We start from the raw sequence: 14,239 nt of genomic DNA, 5'->3' as shown, positions 1-14,239 counted from the left end.
TTGTTGTTAATTACTTTTTAATTTTATTAATTATTTTTAATTTTTATGGGGTATTTTTTAATTTTTTGTTAATTACTTTTAATTTTCATTAATTGCTTTTGGGTTTAATTCATTAATTTTATATTTGGTTAATTATTTTTTCATTTACTTGAATTTTAACATTTTTTTTATAAAACCTCTACACTTTCTCACTCTCACAATGGCATATTTCTTTCTCAAGCATTCTAAAAATTATATGAAAATTATTTAAATTTACGTTTATTGAACCTTTAATTATTTTTCATACATTTATATACGCGTATAAATAAACTACCTTATATATATTATATATGTACATATGTAAAACTTAAAAATATGCAGCGTCACACATTTTGTCGCCGCAATTCAACACACAATATACACATACATATGCATCTATAACTGTGTATGCGCAGTTTCAGCTCTTAAACATGTAATCTTTTAAAAATAAACAGTGTGTCTTAAAATTAATCAGCTATGCCAATATATTTATTTTTATATATTTTATTTATGCTTAAATTCACTGTCATTTCAAGTTTGCCCTTGTGCCTTACACACATACATTTGACTTATTGTGTAATTTATAATAATATTTGTTTTCTGTAAAAATCAGCCAGTTCTGCTTTGGATAATTATAATTAATTTTCCTGTTGTCTTGCGTTTATACTTAAATTAATGACATTTATTTTGTTGCTTATATGTATATACATAAAATTATTACTTAATTTCTTAATAAATATTTTTATTTATTTATTTTTTATTAAATATATTTCTTATACAAATATGTATTTTCATTGTGTGAAAATTAAATACAATACAACCAACACACCCTGTACACCGCTGACTCGTTACCGGCTGCGTTTCACGCTGCCGTCGTCGTCGTAACCGTAGTTGCGCGCCCAACAGCTGTGTACACTCAGCTATTGTCGGCCGTTAAACAGCTGTTTCCGTCTCGTGCGTGCATTCAGCTGTCTAACAGCTGATCTCGGCATGTTTATCCTTGTAACGATCGTTGTAACCCTGTATTGTGAATGGCGCCGCCGTATCGGCATTCACCGCCGCCGCCGCAACACCATTACCATTTACAGTCGCCACACCATTCAACACACCGGACGGTCCATTTGGCAGCGTCGCATCGATCATACCGTTAATTTTTTCAACCCCACCAACACCAGCACCACCATTTGGCAGTGGCAGTTCCTTCATAGCCACATCAGCGCCAATCAATTGATGCGTTGCGTTCACCGACGACGGCATCATCTGCACGTTGGCATAGGATGAGGTGGCGGCAGAGTTCATAATGCCACCAGCGCCAACCTTATGCTGCTGCAGACTCTTGGTGAGCGTCGCCGGATCGAGTGTGATGCCGTCCAATTGTGAGCAGAATGACAGTGGCGGCTGTATGGTAGTCGGTGTCGGTTGTGGCGTATCCAAGCTGATCAGTTTGGCCTCCTCCATTTCGTGCACGACATGCTGGTCTGCATGTGGATGTTCCTGCTGGTGATGATGATGATGATTATTATTATTATTGTTGTTATTGTTGTTGTGATTGAGCTGATTCATCTTAATGCCATTCATGCCATTGTGCAATACCGGTGAATGTTGACTACTGCTGTTGTGGCCATTAGTCAAATTGCCCGCTGCTGCCACACCATTCAACACGGCATCATGTATGCTGCGCTGCGAGTCGTTGGCGTTTGTTGTGCCCACGCCGCCAACAGCACCGCTTAATAGCGGCTGATCGCTCTTGGAGTTGGGTAAGATGAAGGAAGTCTCCCAACAGTCACTGTCACCCATAGCGGCCGCGGCGGCGCCGTCTATATTGAATTCGACATTTGGTGCATTAGGTGACGCAACTGCTGGTGGTGTACAGATATTGGCGCTGCATGCCGTTGAAATGGTGGCTACGGCACCGGTCGAGTCGTATGAACCCTCAGTTGCGCTGGCATAGTCCATGTTGGCGATTAGACCGACAGCGGCACCGCTGGGTAGCGGGATCAGATAGTCGGACGTTTGTGGTATTGGTAAGCAGAATTCTTCACCGCCTGGTGGATGCAAAACAACCTGATCGCCATTGGCTGTTAGCGGATGAAAGATGCTTTCTGGTATAGATGACATCATTAGTTCTTCATCCTGGAATGGAAAAAATAAATTTTTAATACACAAAAGATTTTGATTTCAATAATGTTTGTACTTACTAAAGTGACCTCATGAATGCGGTTTAGCAGGCTGTGGAAATTTGGGCGATGTTCTGGTGTAGGATTCCAGCAATCGGCCATTATACGGTAAATGGCTGGTGGACAAGCCGGTGGTGAGCCTAAGCGTCCACCATTAGCAACCAGTTTCATGACTTGAGGATTCTGTAAACCCGGATATGGCATCATGCCCAAACTGAAAACCTGTAAGTACCAGAGTACCAGACATTCAACATAAGTTTACTGCAAAACCTTTATTTTTAGCTACGTTTACCTCCCACAAGAGCACACCGAAGGACCATACGTCGGTTTTGACCGAGAAGATGCCATCCACATAGGCTTCCGGTGGCATCCACTTAATAGGTAGCATGGCTTTACCACCTTTGCGATAGTAGTCACTGCGGTAAATATCGCGCGCCATGCCGAAATCAGCAATTTTCACCACCCTGCCGGGACCCCTGCTGCTCAGTAGGCAATTGCGTGCCGCTATGTCACGATGTATAAAACGTTTGCTCTCCATATATTCGCAACCTCTAGCCACATCCTCGGCACATAATAGCAGATCTTTCATGATGAGCTGTGATGGACGGTCGGGTTTGCTGCGGCCCTCACGTAAAAAGTTCTTCAGATCGCCACCAGCCAGCAGCTCGAGTACAATGAAACGTGGATGCCGATCAAAGCAGACGCCAAGTAGGTGTACCATATTGGGATGATTGAATTTTGACATTATGGCTGCCTCCATTAAAAAGTCTTCTTCAGCTTGGCGTGTGGACATTTCCGGTAGAGTTTTTACGGCCACCGGCATTTCAACGGTATCATTGTCACGTGCACGATAGAAACCTTGGTAAACTTCGCCAAAAGCGCCCTGTCCTAGTGCTCTGCGCATAGAGTGGGAAAGAGATGATATGAATAAAATGGGTACAAAAGTGTTGAAGCAGAGTTTGCGCACTTACTTTACAAGTCTTAAACTCTCACGTGCGATTTGCGGCAGTTGCTTGACATCGACCCGCCCATTAAGTATGCCGTCGCAGCCATAGTTGGGATTAAAGTTAGTCAGATTTGAGTCGTCAATGTTGTGGCGCAAGCGACTGAGTTGTAGATCCTGTTCCAAAAGCATCTTGTGTCGCAGTTTAGCCTGCTTTTTACGCTGATAACGATTATCTGTAAAGAGCATTGAGTGTATTCGCATTGGCAAGAGTGTTAAAACTAAAATCTTCAACAATATCGGTATGTCTTTTTTCGACTTACATAGAATGACGATGAGCGCTGTAAGTGCGGCGCCCAATAGCACAACCAGGAATATAAAGAATCCGATGAGATAAGAGTATGACGAGCTCTCCTCGGCTAGCACTACGCAACACAAAAACGAGCATTAAAAATATTATAAAATCTTCATTTAGTGCGTCTAACTTACCCTCACACGCAGTTTGGTTATCTTTCTTGAGACGCCAGCCATCCGGGCAGATACAACGCACCGACGACCGGTATTCATCCAGCGCTATACAACGATAATCGCAGCCGCAGCCCTCGATAGCAGGTATGATTATCACCGAACCGGAACCACTGCTCGCGCCCTCATAGACAATGCTGAACTCCTTCAGGCTACGGCTAACGCTAATAAACGAAGTGCCGCCCTCACCGTTCGATTCATTTAGATAGACGTCACCACCGGCATAGCCACCGCCACCACCACCAGTATTGCAACCACCACCGCCGCCACCAAAACCACCTTGACCGTGCTTGGTTACTGTGCTTACGTTGTTGTTGCCCAAACCTTCAGTGTAGCATGAGTGTCCGCCATATCCACCTTGCAACAGTGCCGCACCATACTTCAGACTCAATCTTTGATCGCTTTTGGCACGCCAACCACCGCCGGGACCAGCAGTCTTCAGATTCATTTGGTCGCCATGTATTTGTCCCGTAACGCCAAAACGGTTCGGATTCGGCTTTTGTCCATGTTGGAAATCTTCATCGATATACTGGCCAATACCGAGACCACCACCACCGCCAGCAATTAATAGCGGTACAGCCTCGTTCTTAGCGGAGTTTAGCTGTGTTTGCGCATAGTTGAGTATACTTTCTTGACTTTTTTACTTTTAAACTTACCAGGAAAACAAAGGATCCACCGCCACCACCACCAGCGCCATTCTCAATGTAAATATTCTTCACCATATGTTGTTTGGAACTAAAACTGTATTTACTCAAGTCCAGTTCCTCACCATCGGCGCCACAGCCTTCCTCACGACCAGCGCTCAAGGATTTAATGCAAGCATTCTCGCCCTGTTGGCCCACAAGTATATAGAGCTCCTCATTTTTGTGCAGCTCGAGCACGGACACTGCCATGGCGCCACGCGAGGAACCAACGCCGCCAGAACCCAAACCACCGCTGGCGCCCTTAGCTATAATGCTGTAAAAGGTAAACGCATTCATTGAAGTGATGTCGTGTCAGCTAAAGTTTTGTTGATACTCACGTGTAGTAACCTTCGTGTGGCACCTTCCATTTCTGCATACCCCTATAGTTACTTTCTTCTTCGATAACCTGCACCTCGTTTAATACGTGACTTTGATTGTTCTCGTTATAGGCGACCTCGCATTCCAGCTGTGTCGGTCCTATCATACCACGCGTGTCACATGTTGTTAACTCTAGATCTGTGTGGAAAATAGCATATTGTGAAACTTGTCGAGATAATATGGTATGGTTCCATGTAAAGTACTTACAGTGTTTATGCTCATAATCTTTATGCGATGGACTTCGGAAATTATGCCGCACGTCCCAGTAGTTATAACCGTTAAGATGCTCTTTTGGTATATTTAAACCGAAACATTCGGGACTTAAGGAAATATCATCGACTGCCACATCGGAGAAGATACGCATGCCTTTGCGCGCTTCAAAGTGTAAGAAGTATCTGAAGAAGGAAAGAAGGTTCAAAGTAAACATAGAAAAAGTTGTTAGCAACGCGGAATACTCTAAACTTCCATACGGATGGCTCGAAAATGGACAAAGTAGTTGGTGTAGGAATATGCTCTCTGAATAGGCATAAAATAACCTTTTAAATTGGCGGTCCACTGCAATATATTTCAAGCTGAGGTCTTTGCTATTGCGAAAGCCGTGGAGCTGGCTGCTAAAGCACTTGCAGGCAAATCCAGAGTCAATAATGGACAAGCAGCACTCAAGGCAGTAACGTCGTACGTATATCGCATATCGGCATATCGCGTGTCTAGGGAAGCAGGACTGCAGTGAAAAGTGTTGATAGAAGTACATAAGCAACTCTAGTTCTACTGGGTCTCATAAAGACGTCGAGGGTAATGAAATAGTGATCGAGATTGCCAAGCATAGTGTGCGGCTTACATCCGAAAACGTGATTAACATTGGGAAACCCATGCATTGTCTATACGACGAACTTGACAGAAGCCTTTACCTTGCTTCAAAACCCGATGAAACGAGCTACCTGGGTACAAAACTGCCAAAGGCATGTGGAAAACGGTAGATCGGAAGTACACAAAATTCCTATTGGTACTCGATAGAAGAGACTGAAGGAACATGATGGGAATACTAACTGCTCACTGTCTGGTGACGACACACGCCGACGAAAGGGGCTGGCAGATCGTGAAGACTGTAGGAAATGTCTAAGGCAGGACACCACGTCCCGCATTGGCAAGACTACCTAGTAAGCATCTGGGATCACCACAGTATGATACATTGGATGAGGTAGTGATAGTGAGGCCGCAGAGTCTGTTAAATCAGGCATCTTAAATGTTGACTATACCTCTTGGTCTTAGCAACTGAACTCCATTTGGTATCGCAAAAGACCAAACTGGTCTATGCGTGGCTTATTGGCATACCAGATTAACCTAAGCTAACTTAACCTTAAGGCTCTGTTTCTTTTGGAGAGTCTTATCGTCAAAGTCATCTGCTGTGGCTTAGATTCGGGTTTCGCGAAGTAAAACCGTCATATTACTTGGTTTTGATCGGATACCTTACCTTTAGTTAGCGACAACAAACCATGGATTTAATTGTAGTCTTAATATCATGGAATTTAAACACGTTCGCTTATCCAAACCTCCTTGATCAAGTTAAGAGAACTTATGAAAATTTCAATTGATCTCAACTGAACAGAATTCCTTTTAGTTCGATCTTGAGAATTGGAGTCTATAGACTCGCAAGTCCAAACTGTTTGAACCTTTTTAGTGAAGAGTTGTGGGACTTATATTTCCAAGGTCTTCAAAAGCCATTGAAAGTTTGGACCCTTTTAGACAGAAGTTGTGGGATTCACTTCTTCCAAAGTCTTTGAAAAAATTGAGTTTCTGGATAAGATACTGTTCACTAATTTGAGCTGAGATATAAAGCTGATGAACTTATTTCAAAGCTGACCTTTTTTACCAATCTTTTTTTTTGTAAATATATACTTATATATGAACTTTATCTATCACCACTTACTTGGACGTGATGTTCGGTAGTATATATTCTGCGCGCAGCCAATCACTACCCTGATTCTTACTACTCCACCAAAGCGTCGTTGTTATATTCTCCTTTTCCTTCATCTCAACAACGGATAAATTGATGCTGCCCGGATTCTTACCGAACTGATGTATGTAAAATCGTACTACGCATGAGTTCCTATACGGCGAATTCGGATTGCCGTGCACCAGCGGTGGCGGATTGAAGGTTTTACTAATCATGAACGCATTGCTGGCGAAACCGACCTGCGACGCCTTATCCGAGTTGTTCATATGTTGATTCATATTGACGAGCATATAATAGCCACCGGTGGCGTTCAAGAGATGCTGCTGTGTATGATCGCCATCGGGTCCGGTGTCGTGTGTGGGTGAGGCACCTGTATGACGCGACCACGTGAGCATCGTTTTGCCCGAGTCACGCCAACCGCACCAGTCCTGCTCAAAGTCGCAGCGGCCGCCATAAGGGATTTTGTCTGTGTGGAAGAAAAAGAAAGACAGTGGCTTAAGTGTTGAAAAGAAGATAAGCGCGCATAGTTGAATTCAGTTCTTTTTTGCCGTGTAGAGTGGCTGAAATTACTTGCTTTATGAATTTCACTCGAGCGTACTTTTGACTTGACATTGCAGCGGTCAAGTAGTAATCAGCAGCTATTATGTAAATTATTTTAACAATGACAGCTACTGTCACTCAACAACACACTCGCTCCACACTTCTTCCGTACCGTTATCTTTTTTAGTATATACTAATGTATGTATGTAGAGTCTTCAGTTCACTTACCGCAATTAAGCAGCTCATCTTCGCCGTCGTCGCAGTCTTTGGTGATGTCGCAAATACGCGGTAACGGTATACAAACCGGCACTTTATTCATCATACATTTTATTTGCGATGTACTGCATTTCTCCGATTTGGTGCCCTCTGGGAAACAATTGACCATATGTAAATTATCGATGGCCACATGCGCCTTCTGACTTTCGCCAAGTTTGGGCACAATCTCGAAAACAATGCGGAAGTCACGTGATATGCGTCCGAGCCGATAGAATTTACGTCCCCATTGGCGATAGTTGTCGCCCACAATTTCGGCTGGCACCCATGAACTCTCCTGCGAATCCATTGGTTCGACGACGACACGCGAAAGTCCATGACTCATATCGCTTTGATGCATATAGACTTCGAGGTAACATTTCTCCATGGTTGTGCTGAATTGTGGGGATGTGAGATTCACTTGCTCAGTGGTGGGCAGCAGACGCGCATATAAAAAGTGTCCTAAAACATATATTGATGTTGTGTAAAATAGTAATAAAACGGTACACGACATTCACATACCATTTCCATCTTCGGTGGCGTCTGCTATAGGGCCAGGGTATAGACCGGTCATATTCTTTTTTACTAGCTCCATACCGCTTATCACTTGAAAGCCATCGTGTAGTCCTTCGGCCCATTTCCATGCGCAAGCATTCTCAAAAGTGCATTTCACACCAAGCTGATCTTCAATTTCCGAGGAAGGTGTGGAGTCAGTCTGTGTTTCGTAAGGACTCTGTAGATGAGAAAATTTTATGATGTAGTTTAGTTGAAGTTGAGAAGGGGAAACTGTTTTTTAGGGTGAATGTTAGATCGAAAGGATTATTTACTTTAGTTCAGGGTACTATATTTATAATTTTAATAGACGTGAGAGTCATATATTTGACTGGTAATTATGTTAGACTCAGAAAAGCTGCTCTATATGACTTGTTTGGGAGCCTGTCAAAGTGGAATCGCCAGAAACTTCAAAGTCGATAAGCTCACTTGAGAGTGACGTGACCACGGTTTACCCAAATCTTATCAGATTAGAAATGAGTCGGTACTCCGCTATATTTTTGCGCTCTGAGAGACATCCCGTGATTTTGTCAAGTACTGGCAAACAAAGAGAACTTCTGCTGCTGAGACATTTTTTTAACCTTGATTGAAACCCAAGAGATCTTTTGAACAGCTAAGTATTATGACTGGAAACTGCTTAATAGGCTCACACGCAGGGAGGCTACATATTTTGAAATTGCAAATCTGTGTGGAAGAGGGCTCTTTTCAAATGTTGAGCTTTTGCCAGACAGTGACTGGGTTGAATATTAGCCGTCTTAACAAATTTGTGAAACTTTTATTGATATACCATATACGATTGCAGTGATCCATATCTGAGTATCACAAAGCACCAGCATTCACAGCTGCCCAATTGAGATCTTGTATTTTCTTTGTTGGGAGGATAAGCCCTACAACCTAACCTAATCTAACCGTGAGATGAGAGTATTAGGATTCTAAAACCAAAAGAGGCTTCGTTAGTAACTGTGCTAAGATTTGAGATATGATCTCCGAATTTCTAAAACAGTAAATTTGGCTTTTCTTAAACTGTTCGATTATTCCTTGAAAAAGTAAGATTGCGACGCGTTAAATATGATATTATTTGTTCTCATTTTAAGATACGAAAAGTAATAGGACTGAATCGATAAAAAAAAAATATTGAACTAATCGTTACAATTCTTTAAAAAAATTTCAAAATAGGCTGCTTCTGCGTCGATGCAGCGCTGCCAGCGCGGTTTCCAAGCATTGAAGTCGTCACGGAAGGCATTCTCCGGGATATCCTTGAGAGCCGAGGTACATGCTGCTTGGATCCTCATCATGGTGCATCGTTTTCACTTGAATTTGCACGGTCTTCATTAGCGGCCTCTTTCCGGCTCTGCAAAAAGGTCTGGTGCCACTAAAACATACCACTGCCGTTCATTTGCTAGTTAGGAACGCTCTCTCCTAAATCCAGTCGATTAGCGCACACTTCGACGTACAGTCGCGGCAGAAGAAAATCAGTCCTATTACTTTCCGGACAAACCCTGGATATCAAGAGCTTAAAAGCTCAAAGTTCTGCTGCTATTGTGAACTGGTCTTTTCGTTTGAGAGGGCTAAGGTTTCAGCTAACAGACACAAGATGATCCTGAACGATCGCTTGTATGGAAAAATTTTTAATTTGAAGAAATATATTCACCGAATTTGTCATGATTTATTGTTCAATCGGAATGTCGGAAGAAATTTTTCAGATCGGATTACGGTAGCCATGAAAACTGACCGACCAAAGTTCTTCTAAGGAAGCTTTTGTATTTGGATGTTATCAAGGTTAACGTTTTAGCTTGTTTTAGTCTACAAAAGCATAAAAAGCTCAGATGGCATGCTCTTAAGATTGGAAGTGGGAGCAAGTGTTGATTTCTAAAGCCTGAAAGTAGTGATCATATTGAGAGGAATTGATTGAAACGATCACATTGCTTTTGTATTCCTTGATACTAAGTAGAAAGCTCTTTCTAGAACTTCAAAGTGAAAGCTCTGACGATGGAACCGAAATAAAGTTTTTTTCTTGTTTTAGTCCATAAATAGACAAAAGGCTCAGTTGGCATGCTCTTAAGCTTGGAAGTTGGAACTGATTGAAACGATCACATTGCTTTTGTATTCCTTGATATTCAGTAAAAAGCTCTTTCTAGAACTTCAAAGTGAAAGCTCTGACGGTGAAGCACTGATCTCGGTAAATATTCTTTTTACAAAAGAAGTTATTACAGATAATAAGTGCGAACTGAGCAATCAATAAACTGTAAGGAATACATTGGTCTCACAGTTTAAGTTGGAAAGCTTTTGAAAGTTTATACTTTGACGGAATAGTTAACTCCTAGTTGAACTATAGCACTATTACGGTGAGCTCGCTGGCATCCAGCCCACAACTGCCAGTGCACTTTCCATATACGCAATTACCAAAGGTTGTCATCACACCAATCACTTTCATTTAGTTGCCATTTTTATTAAACACTAATTATTTGATTACCTTCGAGGAGCAAACAGGCAGCTGCACGAGTATGTGAGTGGGTGCTAACTTTAAAGCAATTGAATTTCACATCTCGCTCTCACTATCAACATACATATATATTTGCCTATGCACTGCACTCGACAACTGCTCTAACAGCGCTGCCACCTAATTGATTGAATTAAGCGCATTTCTGGCCTGGAACCATACACCACTTGGAACTACTTGGAGCAATAAACTGCGACAACACTGGAGGAGCTGCCAACCGCGGTTGAGCAGTTGACAAGATGCAACAACAAAAAAATTATAAAAAGAAACTGGAGGGGCGAAAATAATTTGCGCTTTAATTTAAAACAACAACAGCAAAACACTTTCTGTGCTTTTTTTTGCTTTTCTTGCAGCTGTCACCATAAGTTTGCCGCAACCTCGGCTATTTTGTTGCTTAAGCGAAATATACGCCACGACTATTTCTATGTATAGATTGTCTTTGGATCGGCCTGCCAGGCTGTCTGTGGCACGCGGCTGCTCATTAAAGTGACAGTTGCAACATGTAATGCGGTTGCGAGTTGTGTGTAAGTAGCGCGCTGTGACGTTATAAAGAGGTAAATGCCTTAAGTTCATTTCCGTTAAGTGATTACGGAGCATTACGCGCGACGCAGTACAGCTGCAGCAAGCCACAACAAGCTGATGGTCTGACGGACGCAACACATACCGCCCGAGCTGGTGGGAGGCAAGCGGGTTGGCTGCTGTTGCCTGTTGGCGTAGTCAACCAGAGCTTGTGGACGAGACATTACTGGGGTTAGATGGATGTGGCGTTCGGCGATAAAGGCTGTACAGCATATTGCAAAAAGCGCGCAGCTGCATTGATTCACTTATAGAACACACGTACAGAGAAATATTTAAATCAGTGCATTTGTTGGCAAGATTAATGTTTCGTGGATTTGCTATTTTTAGTTAATAATAAGGTGGTATAGGCGACTCACCGATTTGGGTGCTGTATTGCGCATCTTCTCTTTGATCACCTCCAACGGATCTCTGTGTTCCTCAACGTCGCCGTCATGGCCATCGATATTTCCATTGGTGACACCGCCTTCCGGTTCATCGGCTTGTCCCTGTGGCGGAAAACGTTGCTTATTCAATTTGCGTATTTCCGAAATGGAATTGTACGACTTCTTCGGGCTAACACGGAACGGCTTGGCATCGGTGGGGTCTATAGAAGCGTATAAAAAATATAAAAATAAATAAATTCGTTTTGAAAAAACTCGTAACATAATTGCCAACACACTTACCAGCTTGATTGACAACGAATGGCGTTTGATAGTGTGCTGGATATTGTGTCTCCACACCCGGACGCAATTGATCACCATAACGGTCGGCCGGTCCTAAACTGCCCAAACCATCTATCTTGCCTATGGACGAAGTCGCCGAATAGGATGGATAACCGACATTCGTGCCACTAATACCGCCACCTGGTCCGCCCACAGACGGTTTCATCAACTCTTTGCGCAACGAATCGATGCCACCACGTCCACTGTTGGGTCGTCCAACACTCGCACCCAAACCGGACAGATTTAGACGCCGTCGACTAGTTTCGCCGCGTCCACCACCGCGTCCACCTAAGGACGGTGGCGCACGTGCGCCATCCGGTCCGTCGAAGTCATCGTAGGGCAACATGCCACGCTGCGTCAACGACGACATGGTCGCTTGCGGTATTGGCATATCGCGTGTGCGTCCGTTGCGCAGCTGTTTGCCGCTGCCCAGATAGTTGTGCTGCTGTGCGGCCGCAATCGAGTTGTAGCTGGTGTGATTGAGCAGTGGCCGCTGGCACGCCACCGGCGTTAAGCTGGTCCAGCTGTTTAGCACCAAAATGGTGCATAATATACTGAGCAGCGTGCGTGGCGTTGATGTTAAAAAGATGGTGACCTGCAGCGACCGCGACGGCGTCGTCGTCGAAGCTGTGGACTTCTTGGACGCGCAGTGTGGCATTTTGCGGAAGGATAGGCTTTTATTGGCGCTCTTTAGAAGCGTGCTATTCTTGTGCTATTAAGTTGTATGTTTTTTTTTTTGTAAATTTTCAACACTTGTGTACAATTTGAAACTGTTTTATGCTTTACTACTTCAACACTTTCAAGTCTTTTGCATTGACGACTGCGCTAGTTTGGGTTTAACTTTTAAATTTATTCCAACACTTTGGTAAGACGTTCGACGACTCGGTTGGCACATTTTCCAGTATTTTATTTGCAATCGCTTTAATCATGTTTTCTTGTTCACGTATTGTTTTCGTAGAATTTGAAGCAGTGACATGGAGAATTATGCATTCAGCCACGCCTTCAATGTGCTAATAGGTGGCTTCCTATTTGGAAGCATTGTTGGTAATAAAAAAGTGAAAAACCTGTAAGGGAGAGAGAATTCAGTGTATTAGTGGTGGTTCATTTTGAGAATAAAGATGAAAAATTTAAACGTATTACTAATATTTAGATATTCACAAAAAGTTCGAAAATTTGTTATCGATCACTGTTTACATTATAACATGAGGATTGCACCGCGACTTTAGGTCTATTGTGCCCACTGTTTTTGAAAGATTTTTTGTTTATTTTTTTTTTGTGGAAGTTCAGAAAATAGCATATTTTTTATCAACACTGTAGCCTCTAAGTCTAAGTTTTTGAAGTTTTTTTATTTTATGTGCCAATCCAGCTTCATTTTTTAGATCAAAATGTTCACTCTGGCTTGCAAAACTCTTTCGTAGCTCGCTCATAAAGTCAGCAAATGTTTTAGTTTATTTAGTGCTTTAAATATTAGTTCAAATATTAAATGTCACAGCCTCGTTGCTGGAGTCGCATTGTTATGCTACTTGGGTGCTAGTTACTTCTAATTAGATGTGAATTTCAAAAATAATTTTTTACGAGTAATAAACATGTCTATAGCAATTATCTGCGTATGGGTCGACACTGGTCTCGATTATGAAGAATAAAATCAGTCAGCAACTAACAAAAATTTTATTTTTTTCGCTTGTTGCTTTGAAAAAAAAATTCGTAGACGCTTCTAAAAAAGTCCATCAAAGTGTGCGAGAACAATATTTTTTTACTCACTCCAATATAGATATACATACATAGATGTGTATATTCAAAATTATTAAAATCGACCAAATATCTTTTAGAAGTGCCACAAAATTAATGAAATAATTGTGTTTATTAAACTTTTTCGAAAAAGCAGTATTTGAGGTAATTTTGAAAAAAACAAAAAATACAACAAAAAAATATGCCAAAAATAAATAAATCAGTTTTAGTTTCAACAGCTCATTTATACTCGCGAAAATGACATTTACTCCATCAGTTGAGTTGAATTGAGTTGAGTTCAGTTGAGGTGAGATGAGTGTTTCATACAACATTCTGTCTTGTATGCTTTAATTCACAAATCCTATTTCGAACTATATCACTAAATCAGTCACTAAGGGGTATAAAATATAATTATAAACTGGTAATCTGGTCTTCAACAGTCTCAAAACATCACCAGCTTCAACATTTCTGGTAAAAAAATAAATATGATTAACAAAAAAAATTCATTTATAAATAGTATGTGCGACATTTTTTTAGGGTAAATTTTCGTAATAGAAAATATTTGTTTTTGTAAAAAAAGTTTCGTAGTCGAAAGTACTATTTTGTAAAAATTAAAAAAAAAAAAAACTTGTTTATTTGAAATTTTCACAAAAATTTTGAGGTTATTCGTAAAAGGTGTCAATACAAAAGCTATAGATCTTTTCATTAA

General features: G+C 41.6%; 1 protein-coding gene across 3 annotated transcripts in view; it reads right to left on the bottom strand.

Annotated features, from left to right (window-relative positions):
- LOC105226691 (tyrosine-protein kinase receptor) overlaps positions 1 to 14,239 on the bottom strand; it is a 44,494-nt gene continuing 30,255 nt past the window's right edge. For all 3 annotated transcript variants that reach the window (XM_019990468.3, XM_011205696.3, XM_049451674.1), the window contains exons 2-15: positions 11,764 to 12,866; positions 11,458 to 11,684; positions 7,993 to 8,203; positions 7,447 to 7,932; positions 6,652 to 7,144; positions 4,932 to 5,119; positions 4,685 to 4,862; positions 4,320 to 4,620; positions 3,628 to 4,264; positions 3,462 to 3,563; positions 3,167 to 3,374; positions 2,488 to 3,091; positions 2,217 to 2,417; positions 1 to 2,151 (exon numbers count right to left, since the gene is read on the bottom strand). In XM_019990468.3, the coding sequence (XP_019846027.2) occupies positions 991 to 2,151; positions 2,217 to 2,417; positions 2,488 to 3,091; positions 3,167 to 3,374; positions 3,462 to 3,563; positions 3,628 to 4,264; positions 4,320 to 4,620; positions 4,685 to 4,862; positions 4,932 to 5,119; positions 6,652 to 7,144; positions 7,447 to 7,932; positions 7,993 to 8,203; positions 11,458 to 11,684; positions 11,764 to 12,460 (5,694 nt within the window). In that variant the 5' untranslated portion in view covers positions 12,461 to 12,866 and the 3' untranslated portion in view covers positions 1 to 990. The remainder of the gene's footprint in view (positions 2,152 to 2,216; positions 2,418 to 2,487; positions 3,092 to 3,166; positions 3,375 to 3,461; positions 3,564 to 3,627; positions 4,265 to 4,319; positions 4,621 to 4,684; positions 4,863 to 4,931; positions 5,120 to 6,651; positions 7,145 to 7,446; positions 7,933 to 7,992; positions 8,204 to 11,457; positions 11,685 to 11,763; positions 12,867 to 14,239) is intronic.

The sequence above is a fragment of the Bactrocera dorsalis genome, chromosome 3 (genome assembly GCF_023373825.1).
Source record: "Bactrocera dorsalis isolate Fly_Bdor chromosome 3, ASM2337382v1, whole genome shotgun sequence".
NCBI classification, from domain to species: Eukaryota; Metazoa; Arthropoda; class Insecta; order Diptera; family Tephritidae; genus Bactrocera; species Bactrocera dorsalis.
The sequence above is the reverse complement of the archived record's forward strand: the minus strand, read 5'-3'. Positions and strand labels throughout refer to the sequence as shown.